General features: G+C 40.8%; 1 protein-coding gene across 1 annotated transcript in view; it reads right to left on the reverse strand.

Moving 5' to 3' along the window:
* Positions 1–20,967, reverse strand: part of LOC108538726 (protein lin-9 homolog) — an 88,963-nt gene that overhangs the window by 4,759 nt on the left and 63,237 nt on the right. The window contains exon 7 of the mRNA XM_017886957.1: positions 3,177–3,302. Within this exon, the coding sequence (XP_017742446.1) occupies positions 3,177–3,302 (126 nt within the window). The remainder of the gene's footprint in view (positions 1–3,176; positions 3,303–20,967) is intronic.

Below are 20,967 nucleotides of genomic sequence, written 5' to 3' on the forward strand. Positions count from 1 at the left end.
AGAGAGAGTGCTTTGGATTTAGGTTTTTTAAAATTTTAGAATAGTTGTATTATACTTACTGGTTGAGAATCCCAAATACAAAACTCCAAAATCTGAAATGCTCCAGTGAGCATTTCCTTTGAGTTTCACTTTGGCACTCAAAAAATTTTGGACTTTGGAGCATTTCAGACTTGGGATGCTCAACCTATGCTATGTTCAAGCTATCTGAATCAGTTTTTATCCCCTTCAGTAACAGTAAGTTAATGTCACTCCTTTGAAGTATAATTAGGTTCGTTTATTTCTGTTTGTGCTACACTTTAGAGTTTACTTGTATTTGTTGGGGAAATAAACACTCAGAAAAATGTCATTCCTTCTTACTCACCAACGCCTACCCCATTCCCAAATTAGTTTCTAATATATCCTTTCTGTGTTTCCTTTTGAAAAATTAAGCTGATACATATATATAGTATTTCCACTTATTTCCTACTCCTAAGGTAATATACTTTGGAATATGTACGTGTATTTTTGTATTTGCTTTTTGCATCTAATAACACATCCTGGAAATCACTCCATATCAGTAAGTAGAGAGCTTCCTCTCTTACAGCAGCATAATATTCAATTGTGTGGATGTACCACAAATAGTCAGTTTCCTATGTGTGGGCATTTATGTTTATTTCTAACATTTTATAATTACTAATACTGCTTCAATGAATAACTGTATCCTCTAATACTTTTGTAAAATTTAAATTGAAGCACACATAAATACATAAAAGTACACAAATCATGAAGTGTACAAGCTAATGAGTTTTCACAAATCAAACATTCTCAAAAATGAGAAGTCAGCAACTAGATTAGGAACCAGAATATTACCAATGCCCCAGACCCCCGATAATGCCATCTTCCAGTACCACCTCCCTCAGGGTAACTACCATCCTGACTTCTAGCATCAGAAGTTAGCTTTTCAGCTTTATAAAAATGTAATCATACATTACATATTCTCCTGTGTCTGACTTTATTTGTTCAACATTGTATTTGTGAGATCCATCCATGGCGCTGAGTTGTAGTTGAGTACTTTCATTCTCACTGCTGGGTAGCATTTCCATTGTGTAATTATATCATGTTTATCAGTCAATTGTTGTACTGATGGGTATTTGGGTAGTTTATGATTTCTGGCTATAATGAACAATGATGCTATGAACATTCTAGTATATGTATTTTGGGAAATACATGTTGATGTATCTTTTTGGCATATATTGAGAAGTAGAATTGCTTAGTCATGCTGTTCTCTCTGATATGTTCTTTATTTCTATAACTTCTATATTGTAGTTCCTTAAGAGCTTTGAGAAGATTAAATCACTTTACTTCATTAGGAAAGGAGCCTATCACAAATGGCCTTGGGTACTACAAACAGATTGATGAGCAACCCGTTTCTGCATGTACCATCGGCTTTGTTATGTGTCATCTTGGACTGCATAGTCTGCATGTCTTGTGAATAGTTGTTAGTCTAGGGGAGAAAATCTATTTACTAATACAATGCATATTGTTATTAATATGCATAATAGATGATGACAACTATTAGGAAAATAACCCAACTGTTTAAAAACCTGATACTTTTGGGCGCAGTGGCTCACGCCTATAATCCTAGCACTTTGGGAGGCTGAAGCAGGCAGATCACCTGAGGTCGGGAGTTTGAGACCAGCCTCACCAACATGGAGAAACCCGTCTCTACTAAAAATACACAATTAGCTGGGTGTGGTAACGCATGACTGTAATCCCAGCTACTTGGGAGGCTGAGGCAGGAGAATCACTTGAACCTGGGAGGCGGAGGTTGCAGTGGGCCAAGACTGTGCCACTGCACTCCAGCCTGGGCAACAAGAGTGAACCTCTGTCTCAAAAAAAAAAAAAAAAAAAATCTGATATCACGACTGGGCATGGTGGTTCACGTCTGTAATCTCAGCACTTTGGGAGGCCAAGGAGGGTAGATCACTTAAGGTCAGGAGTTTGAGACCAGCCTGGCCTATAATATGGTGAAACCCCATCTCTACTAAAAATACAAACAAATTAGCCATGGTGGTGCACAGCTGTAGTCCCAGCTACTCAGGAGGCTGAGGCAGGAGAATCACTTGAACCTGTGAGGCAGAGGTTCCAGTGAGCCGAGATTGTGCCATTGCACTCCAGCCTGGGCAACAGAGTAAGATTCCGTCTCAAAACAAACAAATGAAAAAAGAATCTGATATCATAAACAGAGATGGCTTTCCTGGAAACACACGACCTCAAAGTATGCAAATGCAGGAGCATTTTAAACTCACCTGAATCATTTTAATTCTTACTCTGTAGTAGGAAACTCAACTGTTGAACCACTCTCATATAATCACATGTGAATGAAAATTCACAAATAACCCTGTTATCTATGTATTTGAAATTCAAGAATTCATAGTTCTAATGCTAATTTAAGGTTTAAAAGAGAAGGCAACAAAATTGTACAGCCAGTATGATCAGAACTTTATGAGAAAAAGCATGTATTATTTAAAACAAAACAAAACAAAACACCAAGAAAGACTAAGGAGAAATAGACCAAAATTTGCTCTTCGGGGCTGGGCACAGTGGCTCACGCCTATATCTCAGTACTTTGGAAGGCCAAAGTAGGAGGATCGCTTGAGCCCACGAGTTTGAGACCAGCCTGGGCAACAGAGCAAGACTTCATCTCTAGAAAAATAAACTGGGCATGTTGTGCACCTGTGGTTCCAGCTACTCAGGAGGCTGAGGTTGGGGGATAGCTTGAGTCTGGGGAAGTTGAGGCTGTAGTTCACCAAGATTGCAAGATTGCACCACTGTACTCCAGCCTGGTCAACAGAGCAAGACCCTGTCTCAAAAAAAAAAAGAAAGAAAGAAAAAGAAACAACAAAATTTTGGTCTCTGGGGTAGTGGAATTAAGAGTAATTAGTTTTCTGGATTTTTCCAAAGTTTTTTGGAGGGCCTTATTTGTATCTTTAACCAAAAAACTCAAAATTGACAGCTTTCTATGTATAAAGCACTCTTCAACACTGATGCTGGGAGGAGTAAGAAACTTTATATAATATAGTTCTGCTAAAGGACTTTATGAAGATATTGGCTTGGTATGGATTTTCTAAAGTGTGAAGGTAAAAGGATTAAGCTTCAAATAAAAATATGGAGGGAAATCTATACATATCACTTACCTCATAGCAATACTGTTGAACTTTATGCAAAACTTTGTTTAGGTCCTTGTTCAGCTGTTCAAGCTCTAGAACAATTGTTGCATATCTCCGCTGAAATTCAATGCTGATGGGCATGGAATATGATTTCTGAGAAGAGAGAAAAATCAGATCGTGGTAAGAGTTTGTTTTTTAGCAATGCAATTTCAATAATCTAAAAGATTTGACTTATCTAAAAAGCAAACTAAAGGTTATTAAATTTGTTCTAATTGTTATAGTTCTTGTCTGTGATAATGGTATTGTTATTTAGGAGACTGTCCTTGTTCATTGGAGCACCATGATGTCTGCCATTTGCTTTTTTGAAAAGGAGATCTTCTAAAGAGATAAATTAAACAGAGCAAAATGTTAATTGATAAACGTGTATGCGATGTTCGTTATATCCATCTTTCAACTTTTTCATAGGATTGTTAGTTGTTAAATCGTATGTCCTCATTTGAAGCATTCTAGTTATTTAAACCAATTGATGCTGTACCTGGAATCAATTCAGTATAGCATAATGGTTTAAGCATGGGTGTTAGAATCAGATGATATATGTTCAATTTCCACCTCTATCACCATCTAGCTGTGTGATGTTAAGGAATTTCCTTAATCTCTCTGTGCCTCATGTTCCTCAACTGCAAAATGGGGATTATAAGAATATCTATCTAGTGGGGTTGTTGCAAAGATTAAATGAGATAATACATGCTAGCACAGTGCCTCCCACATAGAAAATGCTCAATGAATATTAACTTTTTATTGTGTCATCATTCCATATATGCTCCTTACCAAGGAGCATTATCAAATTATCCATTAACCAAAGTTAATGGACTTTGACGCCATTTCCTTCCCTCTCGTCACAGTACTTCCAATAAACTATACTCTCCATTTCATTCCTGCTAAAAATGCTGGCAATGAAACCTCTCTAGTCAAGGAAAATTTAACCGCATTTCTTTTTTCAGAGGATTTCTGAAAAAGCACATTGTCATGTACTAAGGAAGCAAAATTGCTCCTTCTAATAAGTATAGGTACGGAAAGAAAACTTTCCTAGACCTAGGGAGGAACTACTTATATAGATTCCAAATCACAGAATTATAGACTGAGCTAACAGAAACCTCAGAGATCATCTAGTTAAGCCATACCATTTTACAGCGGAGAAAACTGAGGACTAGAAAAGTTAAATGACTTAACAGCACACACTATTAATGATGTGTTGATTACTTAATGATGACAACAACAGATGTACTAAATAGAGCTGACTATTGTGCCATGCACTAAATGTGGTTTTGTTATTGTTTTGGGGATGGCGTCTTGCTATGTTGCCCAGGCTAGACTCGAACTCCTGGCCTGAAGCAATCCTCCTGCCTCAGCCTCCCAAGTAGCTGCGACTATAGGCATGTGCCACCACATCCAGCTTGTTCTAAGTTTTTTTTTTTTTTGAGACAGGGTTTCACTCCTGTCACCTAGGCTGGAGTGTAATGACGTGATTTCCGCTCACTACAACCTCTGCCTCCTGAGCTCAAGCAATCCTTCTGCCTCATTCTCTCGAGTAGGTGGGACTACAGGCACCAGCCACCACACCTGGCTAATTTTTGTATTTTTAGTGGAGGTGGGGTTTCACCATGTTGGCCAGGTCTGGTCTCAAACTCTGACCTCAAGTGATCCAACTGCCTTGGCCTCCCTAAGTGCTGGGATTACAGGCGTGAGCCACTGCGCCTGGCCTGTTTTGTTGTTTAGAGACAGGGTCTCACTCTGTTGCCCAGGCAGGACTGCAGTGGCACCATTATAACTCAGTGCAGCCTCAAACTCCTGGACTCAAGGGATCCTCCTGTCTCAGCCTCCCAAGTAGCTTGGACTACACGCATGTGCCACTATGCCTGGCTAATGTTCTAAGTGTTTTTAAAGGATTTCATTGAATCCTCACAATAACCCTATGAGAAAGATATTATTGCTTATTGTCTCCATTTTACATATGAGGCCCATGTACCACAGCCAGTAAGTGGTAACCTTGTGGGATCTGAAGTCAGTTTGCATCAGTTAGAATTTCTCTGCTACTATGGATCTGAAGCAGTAAAAGAGAAAGAGGGGAGGGAATGCCACAGTGGGAGTAGGGAAGGGATAAGTTCTACATAGGCCTGGAATCATATCCAGAACATCCTACTTTTAGTTTACCATTGGTGCTTCCTGAATTGCTTCCTCTTCGTAAACCTCAGTTTTTGTAAAGTTAAAACCATTGGGTCATCTGAAAGATTTTCTATAAGAATGCAGGGATAATACAGGACATGCTGAATTTAATTTCATTTCCTTGTTGGGAATTGGGGGTTACTGAGGACATAGTGTAATGTAAATTATAACTAAGTATTTGTACCTCTTTTGCCTCTGCCACCCCTGAGACAGCAAAACCAACCCCTCCACTTCCTCCTCCTCCTCAGCCTACTCAACGTGAAGATGACAAGGATGAAAACCTTTATGATCTACTCCCACTTAATAGTGAATATGTTGTCTTTACCTTATGATTTTCTTAATAACATCTTAATAACATTTCCTTTTCTCTAGCTTATTTTATGTAAGGATACAGTATATAATGCATATATAAGATATGTGCTCATCTACTATTTAGGTTATCAGTAAAGTTCCTGGTCAACAGTAGGCTATTAGTAGTTAAGTTTTGGGGGAGTCAAAAGCTGTATGTGGATTTTTGACTGCTGGTGGGGGTTGCATCCCTAACCTCCACGTTGTTTGAAGGTCAACTGTATTTGACTACATCAAAATTTAAATTTTCTGTACTATAGTAACATAAGAAACAAATAATTTTGTTAATATTAATATAAATAGCCAATTAACACACAAAAAGATGCTTAATTCCACTAGTAGCCTTAGAAATACAAAATAAAACAATGACATTTATATTTCACCTATCAGACTGCTAACAATTTAAAGATCTTCTAACACTAGGATTGAAGAGAGTGATCTATATTTACTGATACTATAGAGTGAAAAGCAGAATGTTACATAGTATAAAATTTATTTAAAGATGTCTGCCCTTGGCCAGGAGTGGTGGCTCAGGCCTGTAATCCCTGCACTTTGGGAGGCCAAGGCGGGCAGATCATTTGAGGTCAGGAGTTTGAGACCAGCCTGGCCAACATGGTGAAACCCCATCTCTATTAAACATACACAAAATTAGCTGGGCATGGTGGTGCGTGCCTGTAATCCCAGCTACTTGGGAGGCCGAGGCAGGAGAATCGCTTGAACCCAGGAGGCGGAGGTTGCAGTAAGCCAAGATTACATGACTGGTCTCCAGCCTAAGCAACAGAGCGAGACTCCATCTCAAAAAAAAAAAGTCCCCCTCAAAAACACCCAAAAGTATATATTGTATAGGTATTTATACATTAAAAAATAAATACAAAGAAAGAAAAACATACATCAAACTCAGTAAGAATGGAAAGTTTTTAAGAAAAGTATTCATTTTATACATACACACATACAATTAAAATTATTATTATTATTTTTTGAGATGGAGTCTTGCTGTGTCGCCCAGGTTGGGGTGCAGTGGCACAATTTCGTCTTACTGCAACCTCCACCTCCAAGGTTCAAGTGATTTTCCTGCCTCAGCCTCCTGAGTAGCTGGGGCTACAGGTGCGGGCTACTGCGCCAGAATAATTTTTGTATTTTTACTAGAGGCGGAGTTTTACCATGTTGGCCAGGCTGATCTCGAACTCGTGGCCTCAAGTGATCCTCCCGCCTCAGCCTCCCAAAGTGCTGGGATTACAGGCATAAGCCACCGTGCCTGGCCTAAAAATAACTTTTGGAGGCTGAGGCGGGTAGATCACTTGAGGCCAGGAGTTAAAGACCAGCCTGGCCAACATGGTGAAACCCCGTCTCTACCAAAAATACAAAAAACTAGCCGGGCGCAGTGGCGCATGTGGGAGACTGAGGCAGGAGAATCGCTTGAACCTGGGAGGCAGAGGTTGCAGTGAGCCGAGATCGTGCCTCTCCACGCCAGCCTGGGTGACAAAGCTAGACTCCATCTCAAAAAGTAAATACATAAATAAAATAAAAACAAGTCAAAAATACGACATTAAATTAGGCCTGCATGAATAAGGTGAGGCATTTGAACCATTAGAAATAACTAATACAGGCCGGGCGCGGTGGCTCAAGCCTGTAATCCCAGCACTTTGGGAGGCCGAGATGGGCGGATCACGAGGTCAGGAGATCGAGACCATCCTGGCTAACATGGTGAAACCCCGTCTCTACTAAAATACAAAAAACTAGCCGGGCGAGATGGCAGGCGCCTGTAGTCCCAGCTGCTCCGGAGGCTGAGGCGGAGCTTGCAGTGAGCTGAGATCCGGCCACTGCACTCCAGCCCCGTCTCAAAAAAAAAAAAAAAAAAAAGAAATAACTAATACATTCTGATAAAAAAACCAGGTATGATCACAAAGTAATGAAAGATTTTCCTGTGTGGCTTACAGGTTCATGTTGAAGGCAAACAGTCTGTAAAAATATAAGCTTATAGGGGACAAGATGGAAAATACCAGATTTAGCAGTTCAAGATCAAGGGTATGGATTTATTTGACTAGTTCTCTACAGATGTTTGTTTAACCATTTACAATTTTTTTGCTATTACAAACAATGCTGTGATGAACATCCTTGTATGCACATCTTCGGAATGGTACTCTAAAAGTAAAATTTCTGGCCCATCATTATGGCCAAGCTGCCTTCCCAAAAGACTTCAATTAACTTATATTCCCACCTAGAGTGTATAAATGTGCTCACTTCTTCACCTATTTGCTAATGCTTTATTTGGAACATTTACAAATCTGATGGANCTAATACATTCTGATAAAAAAACCAGGTATGATCACAAAGTAATGAAAGATTTTCCTGTGTGGCTTACAGGTTCATGTTGAAGGCAAACAGTCTGTAAAATATAAGCTTATAGGGGACAAGATGGAAAATACCAGATTTAGCAGTTCAAGATCAAGGGTATGGATTTATTTGACTAGTTCTCTACAGATGTTTGTTTAACCATTTACAATTTTTTTGCTATTACAAACAATGCTGTGATGAACATCCTTGTATGCACATCTTCGGAATGGTACTCTAAAAGTAAAATTTCTGGCCCATCATTATGGCCAAGCTGCCTTCCCAAAAGACTTCAATTAACTTATATTCCCACCTAGAGTGTATAAATGTGCTCACTTCTTCACCTATTTGCTAATGCTTTATTTGGAACATTTACAAATCTGATGGAAAGACTAGTAATATTTAGTCTGAATAAGAATAGAAGATGGTAGAAATGTAGGTTGTCTTCAAATAATTTACTTTTTTCTTTTGTTTTACATGCACAGATTGTGTAATGATCAAGTCAAGAGTATTTGGATATTACCTTGAGAAACAAGGGAGCTTGCAATGTACCTTACTACTACTAACAATAAAGTTGGAGATATAACCAGATGATAATTTTGGAGTATATATCCATATATCCGTTTTGTTTTAGAGTTTCTTCATGGTCCATTAGTCACATCACTCTATTTTGTAACATGTTAGCTATCTCTCAACTCTACCTTTTTTTTTTTTTTTTTTTTTTGAGACGGAATCTCACTCTGTCACCCAGGTTGGAGTGCAGTGGCGTGATCTCAGCTCACTGCAACCTCCGCCTCCTGGGTTCAAGTGATTCTTCTGCTTCAGTCTCCCGAGTAGCTAGGATTATAGGCGTGTGCTAACACGCCTGGCTACTTTTTGTATTTTTAGTAGGGACAGGGTTTCACCATGTTGGCCAGGCTGGTCTCCAACTCCTAACCTCAAGTGATCCGCCCACCTCAGCCTCCCAAAGTGCTGGGATTACAGGCATGAGCCACCATGCCCAGCTATTTTGCACATTTTTATGTATACTGTATATGAAAACCCTTTGTACATTTTTAAGCGATTCATTAGAATATTGAACACAAAAGATGTAGAGACTCTAACACCCTTGAAAAAAATTCTCTGTAGGAGATAGAGTATTTAATAATTTTGATTAACTAGTTGAGTCTGCAAAAGTATACATGTATCCCCAAGAAGAGGCTTGATCAAATGCTTAGTTATGATTTATGTTACCCTATGTCTTCGGTAACCCCCAATTCCCATTTGAAAAGATAATTCCAATCTGAAAGACAAATACCTCATATTCTTACTCATGTGGGAGCTAAAAAAACATGAATTCATGGAGATAGAGAGTAGAATGATAGATAACAGAGGGTGGGAGGGAGAGTATTACCCAAAATACTCTGACTTGATCATTACACAATCTATATATGTAAATACTCAAGGTAATACCATTATTATCTCTATGTGACTAAAATATTTAAAATCCTATTTTGAAATATACATTTTTGCTAACTATAGTCACTCTAGTCTGCTATCAAACATTAGAACTTACTTATTCTGTTTGAACCTATTCAACAACCTCTCTTCATTTCCTCCTCATACCCTCTGGTTTCTATCACTCTACTCTCCATCTCCATAAGTTCAAGTTTTTTTTAGCTCTCACATGAGTAAGAATATGAGGTATTTGTTTTTCTTTGCCTGGGTTTTTGCACTTAGAATAATGACCTCCAGTTTCATCCAGGTTGCTGCAAATGACAGGATTTCATTATTTCTTATGGCGGAATAGTATTCTATTTCTTGATCCGTTTATCCATTGATGGACACTTAGGCTGATTGCACATCTTTGCTATTGTAAATAGTGCTATTATAAACATGTGAATACAGGCATCCCTTTGATATACCGATTTTCTTTTCCTTTGGATAGACACCCAGTACTGGGACTGCTGGATCGTATGGTGGTTCTGTTTTTAGTTGAGAAATCTCCATATGTTGTACATAGTGACTGTACTAATTTGTATTCCCACCAACAGTGTGTAAGAGGTCCCTTTTCTCCACATCCTTGCCAGCATCAGTTATTTTTTGCCTTTTTAATAACAGCCATCCTAACTGGGGTAAGATGATATCTCATTGTGGCTTTGATTTGCATTTTCCTGATGATGAGTGATGTTGAGCATTTTTTCATATACTTGTTGGCCATCTGTATGTCTTCTTTTGAGAACTGTCTATTCATGTCCTTGCTCACTTTTTAATGGATTTACTATTACTTTCATTGTTATTTTACTTGTATATTCTGGATATCAGTCCCTTGTTGCATGAATAGTTTATACTTTCTCCCATTCAACTGGCTGTCTCTTCACTCTGCTGTTTTCTTTAATGTGCAGATTTTTAAGTTTAAAATAGACCATTTGTCTATTTTTGTTTTAGTTGACAGTGCTTTTGAGGTCTTAGTCTTAAAATCTTTGCCTGAACCAATGTCCTGAAGGGTTTTCCTTATGTTCTCTTCTATTATGGTTGTAGCTTCAGAGTTTAATCCCTCTTGAGTTTTGCATATGAGATAGGGATCCAGTTTCATTCTTTTTCATATGGCTTTCTAATTTTCCCAGCACCATTTATTGAAGAGGGTGTCTTCCTCAGTACATGTATGTTCTTGGCACCTCTGTCAAAAATCAGTTGGCTAAACATAAGTAGATTTATATCTATGTTCCCTACTCTCTTCTGTTGGTCTATGTGTCCATTTTCACACCAGTATCATGCTGTTTTGGTTACTATAACCTTGTAATATAATTTGAAGTCAGATAGTGTGATGTTTCCGGATTTGTTCTTTTTGCTCAGAAATGATTTGGCTATTCTGGCTCTTTTTTGTTTCAAAATGAATTTTAGGATTGTTTTTTCTATTTCTGTAAAAATAACATTAGTATTTTGATAGGGATTTCAAGGAATCTGTATATTGCTTTGGGCACTATGGTCATTTTTCTTTCTTTTTTTTTTTTTTTTTTTGAGACAGAGTCTCGCTCCGTCGCCCAGGCTAGAGTGCAGTGGCATGATCTTGGCTCACTGCAAGCTCCACCGCTCGGGTTCACGCCATTCTCCTGCCTCAGCCTCCTGAGTAGCTGGGACTACAGGCGCCTGCCACCTCACCCGGCTAGTTTTTTTTTTTTTTATTTCTTAGTAGAGACGGGGTTTTACCGTGTTAGCCAGGATGGTCTCGATCTCCCGACCTCGTGATCCGCCCGTCTCGGCCTCCCAAAGTGCTGGGATTACAGGCTTGAGCCACTGCGCCCGGCCCACTATGGTCATTTTAACGATAGTCTTCCAATCCGTGACCATGAGATGTCTTTCCATTTGTTTGTGTCCTCTTCAATTTATTTCATCAGTGCGTTTCCTTGTAGAGATCTTTCACCTCCTTGGTTAAACTGATTCCTAGGTATTTAATTTTCTGGCTGGGGGTGGTGCCTCACACCTGTAATCCTAGCACTTTGGGAGGCTGAGGTGGGTGGATCACCTGAGGTCAGGAGTTTGAGACCTGCCTGACCAACATGGAGAAACCCCATCTCTACTAAAATACAAAATTAGCCAGGCATGGTGGCGCATACCTGTAATCCCAGCTACTTGGGAGGCTGAGGCAGAAGAATCGCTTGAATCCGGGAGGCGGAGGTTGCAGTGAGCCGAGATCATGCCACTGCACTCCAGCAGCTTGGGCAACAAAAGCAAAACTCCGTCTCAGAAAAAAAAAAAAATTTCTTTGTAGCTACTGAAAATGAAATTGCCTTCTTGATTTTTTTGGCTACTTCATTACTAGTGTGTAGAAATGCTACTGATTTTTGTATGTTGATTTTTGTATCCAGCAACTTTACTGAATTTGCTTATCAGCTCTAAGAGTTTTTTGGTGCAGTCTTATGGTTTTACTAAATGTAAGATCATGACATCTGCAAAGAGGGACAATTTGACTTCCTCTTTTCCAATTTCGATGGCTTTTCCTTTCCCTTGCCTGATTGCTCTGGCTATGACTTCCATTACTTTGTTGAGTAAGAGTGGTCAAAGCAGGTTCCAGTTCTTAGAGGAAAGGCTTTCAACTTTTCCCCATTCGGTATGATGTTAGCTGTGGGTTTGTTATCTATGGCTTTTATTATTTTGGGGTGTGTTCCTTCTATGCCTAGTTTGCTGACAGTTTTTTTTTTTTTTTTTTTTAATCACAAAGGAATGTTGGATTTTATCAAATGCTTTTTCTGCATCTATTGGGATAATCATGTGGTGGTTGTCCTTCATTCTGTTGATGTGATGTACACGTTTATTGATTTACTTATGTTAAATCATCCTTGGATCCCTAGTATAGATCCCTCTTGATAATGGTGTACTATCTTTATGAGATGTTGAATTCAGTTTGCTAGTGTTTTATTAAGGATTTTTGTGTCTATGTTCATGAGTGACATTGGACTAGTTTTTTTAGTTGTGTCCGTATCTGGTTTTGGTATCAGGGTAATGCTGGCCTTGCAGAATGAGTTGGGGAGAATTCTCTCCTCTTCAATATTTTGGAATAGCTTAAGGATGATTGGTATTAGTTCTTTACATATCTGGTAGAATTTGGCCTGTATTCATGTGGTCCTGGGCTTTTCTTTGTTGGGGGGCTATTTTTATTACTGCTTCAAATCTCACAAATTGTTAATAGTCTGTTCAGGTTTTCTATTTCCTTCTGATTTAATCTTGATAGGCTGTTTGTGTCCAGGACTTCATGCATTCTCTCTAGGTTTTCCAGTTTGTTAGCATATAGTTGTTCATAACAGTCTCTGATGATATTCGGTCTTTCAGTGGTACCAGTTGTAATGTCTTTTTTTCATTTACGATTTTAGTTCTTTTCTTGGCTAAGTACAGCTAGCAGTTTATACATTTTGTTTATTTTTTCAAAGAACCAACTTTTCCTTGATCCTCTGTTTTATTTTGTTTAGTCTCTATTTTGTTTAGTTCTGCTCTGATCTTTGTTATGTTTTTCCTTCTGATAATTTTGGGTTTGGCTTGTTCTTACTTTTCTGGTTCCTTGAGGTGCATTATTGGATTGTCTACTGGAAATTTCGACTGTTTGGATATAGGCATTTATTGCTATAAACTTCCCTCTGAGTATTGATTTTGTTTTATTCCACAGGTATTGGTATGTTGTATTACCATTTTAAGATTTTTAAAAAATTTTCCATCATAATTTCTTCATGACTTAATGGTTGTTCAGGAGCATGCTGCTTAACTTCCACGTATTTGTATAGTTTCCAAAGTTCCTCTCAGTATTGTTTTCTAGTTTTATTCTATTGTGGTCTCAGAAGATACTGGATATGATTTTGATTTTTAAAAAATTTGTTGAGACTTGTTTTGTGCCTTAATATAGGGTCTATCCTAGAGAATATTCCATGTGCTGATAAGAATGTACATTCTGTAGTTGTTGGATAAAATGTTCTGTAAATGACTGTTAGATCCATATGGTCTAAAGTTCAGTTTAAATTCTTATATATAATATATATATATATATTTTCTGAGACAAGAGTTGCTCTGTCACCCAGGCTGGAGTGCAGTGGTGCAATCTCGGCTCACTGCAATCTCTGTCTCCTGGATTCAAGCGATTCTTCTGCCTCAGCCTCCTGAGCAGGTGGGACTACAGGCATGTGTCACCACGCCCAGCTATTTTTTTTTTTTTTTTTATTTTTAGTAGAGATGGGGTTTCACCATATTGGCCAGGCTGGTCTTCAACTCCTGACCTCGTGATCCACTCACCTTGGCCTCCCAAAGTGCTGGGATTACAGGTGTGAGCCACTGTGCCTGGCCAAAATCCAGTATTTCTCATTAATTTTCTGTCTAGATGATCTGTTTAATGCTGAGTGGGGTGCTGAAGTTTCCCACTATTATTGCATTGGAGTTTATTATTATTATTATTATTGTTATTATTATTTTCTCTTTCTCCATCATGAAATAGCTCTCTCTTTAGATCTAGTAATATGTGCTCTGTGAATCTGGGTGCTACAATGTTGGGCGCACATATATCTAGAATTGCTATATACTCTGGCTGGATTGATCCCTTTATCACTATATTATATGACCTTGTATTTAAAAAAAACTGTTACCGACTTAAAGTTTGTTTTATCTGGTATTAAGTGTAGCCACTCCTGCTCACTTCTGATTTCCATTTACATGGAATATCTTTTTTCATTCCTTTACTTTCAATCTATATGTGTCTATATAGATAAAGTGCATTTCTTTTTTTTTTTTTTTTGAGAGGGAGTCTCGCTCTGTTGCCCAGGCTGGAGTGCAGTGGCGTGATCTCGGCTCACTGCAAGCTCTGCCTCCCAGGTTCACGCTATTCTCCTGCCTCAGCCTCCCCAATAGCTGGGACTACAGGCGCACACCGCCACACTCAGCTAATTTTTTGTATTTTTAGTAGAGATGGAGTTTCACCGTGTTAGCCAGGATGGTCTTGATCTCCTGACCTCGTGATCCACCTGCCTCGGTCTCCCAAAGTGCTGGGATTACAGGCGTGAGCCACCGTGCCCAGCCAAAGTGCATTTCTTATAAGCAGCATATACTTGCATCATGTTTGTTTTGAATACATTCAGCCAGTCTATACAAGGAGAGAATTTAATCCATTTACATTTAAGGTTATTGATTTGGGTGTTTTTGTTCCTATCATATTGTTGTTTGCTGGTTGTTCTATATATTCTTTATTTCTTCTCTTATTGTTTGTCATTTTGGTCTGTTTGTTTTCTGTAGTGGTACCATTTGAGTCCTGCGTGCTTGCTTTACCAGAGTTTTTTTTTTTTTTTTTTTTGAGACGGAGTCTCGCTCTGTCACCCAGGCTGGAGTGCAGTGGCCAGATCTCAGCTCACTGCAAGCTCCGCCTCCCAGGTTCACGCCATTCTCCTGCCTCAGCCTCCCGAGTAGCTGGGACTACAGGCGCCGCCACCTCGCCCGGCTAGTTTTTTGTATTTTAGTAGAGACGGGGTTTCACTGTGTTAGCCAGGATGGTTTCGATCTCCTGACCTCGTGATCCGCCCGTCTCGGCCTCCCAAAGTGCTGGGATTACAGGCTTGAGCCACCGCGCCCGGCCAACTTTACCAGTGTTTTATACTTCCATGTGTTTTCATGATGGTAAACACTTCCAAGTTTAGGATGCTCTTGACCATTTCTTGTATGGTCAGTCTAGTGGTGATGAATTCCCTCAGCTTTTGCTTGTCTGGGAAAGGCTTTACTTCTTCATTTAAGAAGCATTAATTTCTTTCAGCACTCTAGATATATTATCCCATTCTCTCCAGGCCTGTAAGGTTTCTGGTGAGTGATCTACTGTTGGTCTGATGGGGATTCTTTACAGGTAACTAGATGCTTTTATCTTGCTATTTTTGGCATTCCCTCATCTTTGACTTTAGACAGTGTGACTATAATGTGATGTGAAGAAGTCCTTTTTGATTGTATCTATTTGGGGATCTCAGAGCTTTCTGTATCTGGATGTGTAAATCTATTGCTAGACTTGGGACGTTTTCCTCTATTATTTCATTAAATAGGTTTCCTAATCCTCTTGTTCTCCACCCTCTGGGACCCTAATAATTTGAATATTTGGTCACGTTATGGTGTCCCATATGTCATGAAGGTTTTGTTCACCTTTTTGTTCTTTTTTTCCGTTAGCCTGAATAGGTTATTTCGAAAGACCTGTCTTCAAGTTCCAAGATTCTTTCTTCTGCTAGATCTAGTCTATTGTTGAAGTGTTTTTTTTTTTTTTTTTTTTGAGATGGAGTTTCGCTCTGTCACCAGGCTGAAGTGCAGTGGCGCAATCTCTGCTCACTGCAACCTCTGCCTCCCGGGTTCAAGTGATTCTCCTGCCTCAGCCTCCTGAGCAGCTGGAACTACAGACTCATGCCACCATGCCCAGCTAATTTTTGTATTTTTTAAGTAGAGACGGGGTTTCACCACACTGACCAGGATGGTCTCAATTTTTTGACCTCATGATCTGCCCGCCTCAGCCTCCCAAAGTGCTGGGATTACAGGTGTGAGCCACCACACCCAGTGAAGCTTTCTAATATATTTTGTATTTCATTCAATGAATACTTCAGTTCCAGAATTTGTTTGGTTCTTAAAAAGTATATCTTTATGGTGAATTTATCATTCACATCCTGAACTGCTTTTCTAGTTCCTTTGTATCGTTTTTCAGAATTCTCTTCTCTCTCACTGAGCTTCTTTAGAATCAGTAATTTGAATTTTTTCCAGGATTTCAAGAATGTCTTTTTGATTGGAATCTGTTGCCGGAGAATTATTGTGTTCCTTTGGAGGTGTCATATTTCCTTGTTTTTAAATGTTTCTTGTCCTTAAGTTGATATCTGTGCATCTGGGTATAATAGTTGCTTCTTCCAAGTTTTTTGAATTTTTTTTTTTTTTCTTCTTCTTTTAGAGTTGGAATCTTCCTCTATCACCCAGGCTGGAGTGCAGGGGCACAATTACAGCTCACTGCAGCCCAAACTCTTGGGCTTGAGTGATCCTCCCACCTCAGCCTCCCAAGTAGCTAGGACTACAGGCATGAACCACCATGCTTGGTTAATTGTTTTTTTTTTTTTTTTTTGAGGAGTCTCGCTCTGTCACCCAGGCTGCAGTGCAGTGGTGCGATCTCGGCTCACTGCAAGCTCCACCTCCCAGGTTCACGCCATTCTCCTGCCTCAGCCTCCAGAGTAGCTGGGACTACAGGCGCCCGCCACCATGCCTGGCTAATGTTCTGTATTTTTTTTTTAGTAGAGACAGGGTTTCACTGTGTTAGCCAGGATGGTCTTGATCTCCTGACCTCATGATCCGCCCGTCTCGGCCTCCCAAAGTGCTGGATTACAGGCTTGAGACACCGTGCCCGGCCAGCTAATTTTTAAAAAATCATTTTTATGGGCCAGGTGCGGTGGCTTACAACTGTAATCCCAGCACTTTAGAAGGCTGAGGCGGGCTAATCGCCTGAAGTTGGGAGTTCGAGACCTGCCTCACCAACATGGAGAAACCCTATCTCTACTAAAAAAATACAAAATTAGCCAGGCGTGGTGGTGCATGCCTGTAACCCCAGCTACTTGGGAGGCTGAGGCAGGAGAATCACTTGAACCCGGGAGGCGGACATTGCGGTGAGCCAAGATTGCACCATTGCACTCCAGCCTAGGCAACAAGTGTGAAACTCTGGCTCAAAAGGAAAAAAAATCATTTTTATAGAGATGGGGTGTCACTGTGTTACTTAGGCTGGTATTAAACTCTTGGTCTCAGGCAATCCTCCTGCCTTGGCGTCCCAAACTGTTGGGATTACAGGCATGAGTCACTGCACCTGGCTGAAATTGCTTTTGTAGGGGAGGACTTTTTCCTGAATATGTATCTATGGTATTGGTTGGGTGGGATACTTTGGCTTGATTTTGGATGCATGCAGCAGTGTAGTCTATTTCTTTGACTGTAAACAGCATTAATGGTATCTATGGCTTCCTCAGTAGCTCAGGGTAGAGTTATTTGTGGATGCTCTGGTGAAGTTTTGCAGAGGGCTGGGATGCCACGTAGGTCGGCCTTTGGGCCCCAGTGGTGGCAGTGGTGGGCTAAGCACGCCTGTCCTTGGATTCCAAGGTGGTGTATGCTGGCACTGATGTTAACAGGTCCAGGCACACCAATTCTTGTGGTTCCAGGCGGCTTCGTAGATGCTGGTAGGGTAGTGGTAGCAGTGGGCTGGGTGGGTGGGCAGAATTTTGGGCCCTGAGGCAGCCAGTGTCACATGAACAATGACAATGACAGTGGCAAGATGACCTTCTAGGTTCCCAAGGACCCAGTAGTGTTGGCAGTGGCTGTGATGGGCTGGGTGGGCCAGTCTCCAGGTGTGCAGGTGGCATGTGCAGGTAGGTGCCAGCTGTGGTGGTAGTGGCTGCGGGGTAGGCCCAAACTCAGGCCCCAGGAGGAGTGTTCAGGTACAAGTGGTGGTATACTGGGCTGGGCAATAGCCTGGCTGTTGGACTGTGTACTCTGGCACAAGCGGCAGGGGGACCGAAGCTGGGCCGAGCAGTCTTGTTCTCAGGCTCCCTGATGGTAAGGGCAGGTGCAACCAGTGGCAGGCAGAGGTGGGGCAATCCCCCAGGCTACCAGTGGAATGCTTGGGTGGGGAGCTGCCCTGCCACACTGGAGAGGGAGGCATTGCCTTCAATGGTGGGCAGCCTAGGCCAGTGGGTACAGAACATGCATGCCGCTTGCACCTCAGCCCCTGCTGCCATAGCCAGTGACTCACTTATGCTTCAATCCCTGGTGCAGTAGCCCATGGTCATATGCACGTAAACCCTGGGGGTAGCAGCCATTCTTCTCTTGCATCTCAGCTCTGGTGCCACTAGGTTCTGGGACAGTGCACAGTCTGTTGGGGCTGGGCTCTAAAATGGCACCTTGTTGTAGCTGCTTAGGTCTCAGGGAGCATGTGAGACGCAGTGCAAACTCCCTCTCTGGAGCAGTACTGTTGCACAAGATCCCGAAAGGTCTGTGTGTTAGTTTCAGGACCCATGAGAGTCAAGGGCTCTCCTGTGGCTAGGATTGCAGGAGCTGACAGTGGGAATGAGGACTTCTGAGGGTCTCTTGTTTACCCTTTCCCTTTATTGGGGCATCTCTCTTGGCTCTTATCTGATCCCAGCCTAGCAGGCTGTCTCACTTTCTTCTTCCTTGCTTTAAATATTTCCTGTCACTTTTCTGTTGAATTCCAGTATTCTCTTTTGGATGATCTATTTGAAGTATGATTATCTACTTACTATTTTGCTTCTTAGTGGAGGAGTTGAGTACAAAAATGCCTATAGTCAGTCATCTTGAAGCCTCCTGTCATATTCTCCAAATATCTTAATAGTTACCACATAGAAGATGTAGCAGACTTATTAAAACTGTTTCAGAAAGTAAAACTAGGATTAATGAAGGAAAGCTACTGAGTCAACATTAAGAGTAAACAGTGAGTTAGGTCACTTTCTTCTTCAGCTTTGGGAAATTTTCTTCTGTCATTGTTTTGATAATTCCCCTCCCCTCTATTTTCTCTGCTCCATTTGTGGGTACCCTATTGGCTGAATGTTGGACAATGGAATTGGTACTCTCTGTTTCTTAATTTTTCTTTCAGATTTTCCATCTCTGGCTTTCAATAGTATGTTCTGAGACAGCTCAATCTTTTCTTCTTAATCTTCTCTTGAAGATAATTTTAATTTTTTTTGGAACAGAAAATACATTTGCATGGTTTAAAATTCAAAAGTTAGGTCTCCCCCTAATGCCACTTACTTATTCTCTTCTCTTTAGAAGTAATCAGTATTACCAGTTTCTTAAGCATCTTTCCAGAGATAGTCTATTTACACACAACAAAAAAGGCACATATTTCCTCCTGAATCCACCCTTCCTTTTCCAAATAAATGGGAATGTATCATAAACATGCTCAGCACTTTCATCTTCTCACTTGAAATCTTCAGGTTTGTTCAAGTGAGCTTCCCTGTTACAGGGTGTTACACTGTATAAACATATTATACATGTAACCAGTTCCTTATTATGTTTTATTTTTTAAATTTATTTTATTTTATTTTATTTTATTTTTTTGAGACAGAGTCTCGCTCTGTCGCCCAGGCTGGAGTGCAGTGGCGTGATCTCGGCTCACTGCAAGCTCCGCCTCCCGGGTTTATGCCATTCTCCTGCCTCAGCCTCCCGAGTAGCTGGGACTACAGGCGCCCGCCACCTCGCCCGGCTAGTTTTTTGTATTTTTTTAGTAGAGACGGGGTTTCACGGTGTTCGCCAGGATGGTCTCGATCTCCTGACCTCGTGATCCGCCCGTCTCGGCCTCCCAAAGTGCTGGGATTACAGGCTTGAGCCACCGCGCCCGGCCGCTTTAAATTTATTTTAAAAACTTTTTTTTTTTTTTTTTGAGACGGAGTCTCGCTCTGTCACCCAAGCTGAAGTGCAGTGGCATGATGACGGCTCACTGCAACCTCTGCCTCCCGGATTCAAGCAATTCTCCTGCCTCAGCCTTCTGAGTAGCTGGGATTACAGGTGCATGCCACCACGCCTGGCTAATTTTTGTATTTTTAGTAGAGATGGGGTTTCACCATGTTGGCCTGACCTCGTGATCCACTCACTTCAGCCTCCCAAAGTGCCAGGATTACATGCATAAGCCACTGTGCCAAGCCAAAAAACTATTATTATTATTATTTTTAGAGATAGGATATTGCTCTGTTGCCCAAGCTGGAGTGCAGTGATACGGTCATAGCTCACTGCACCTCAAATTCCTGGGCTCAAGCAATCCTCCTGCTTCGGTGTCCTGAGTAGCTGAGACTACAAGCATCTGCAACTGTGCTTGGCTAATTTCCTAAACATTTTTGTAGAGACAGGGTCTCACTATGTTGCCCAGGCTGGTCTTGAACTCCCAGTCCCAGGCAATCTTCCTACCTTAATCTCCCAAATTAGCTCCTTCTTGATGCACATTCAGATTGTTTTTAACCTTCAGATCTTGCAAACATGCTGCAATGAACATGTAGTCATTTTGGACAAAGGCAAACATATGTGTGGAAGTTTCCAGGAGTGCTACTGCTAAATCAAAAGACTTGAGCATTTTAAATCTTGACAGATATTGCCGAAGCACCTGTAGGGGCCAGAGGGACTTCCCCTTCACCTTCTGAAGGCTCACTGAAAATCACTGACAAAAGAGAGACTAATAGGAAAAAAGGCATACACATTTATTTGGTTATAACTTTATGTGACGCCAGAGTCTTCAGAATGAAAAATACAAAATACATTGTCAATTTTTGTGCTTAGGTTCACAAAGCATATGGACAGTGGTATGGAAATATGATTGGACACAGGAGGCTAAGGCACAAGAATTGCTTGAGCCCAGGAGGTGGAGGCTGCAGTGAGCTGAGGTTGCACCACCGCACTCCAGCCTAGGCAACAG

This window comes from Rhinopithecus bieti, unplaced genomic scaffold, assembly GCF_001698545.2.
Source record: "Rhinopithecus bieti isolate Rb0 unplaced genomic scaffold, ASM169854v2 scaffold_15336, whole genome shotgun sequence".
NCBI classification, from domain to species: Eukaryota; Metazoa; Chordata; class Mammalia; order Primates; family Cercopithecidae; genus Rhinopithecus; species Rhinopithecus bieti.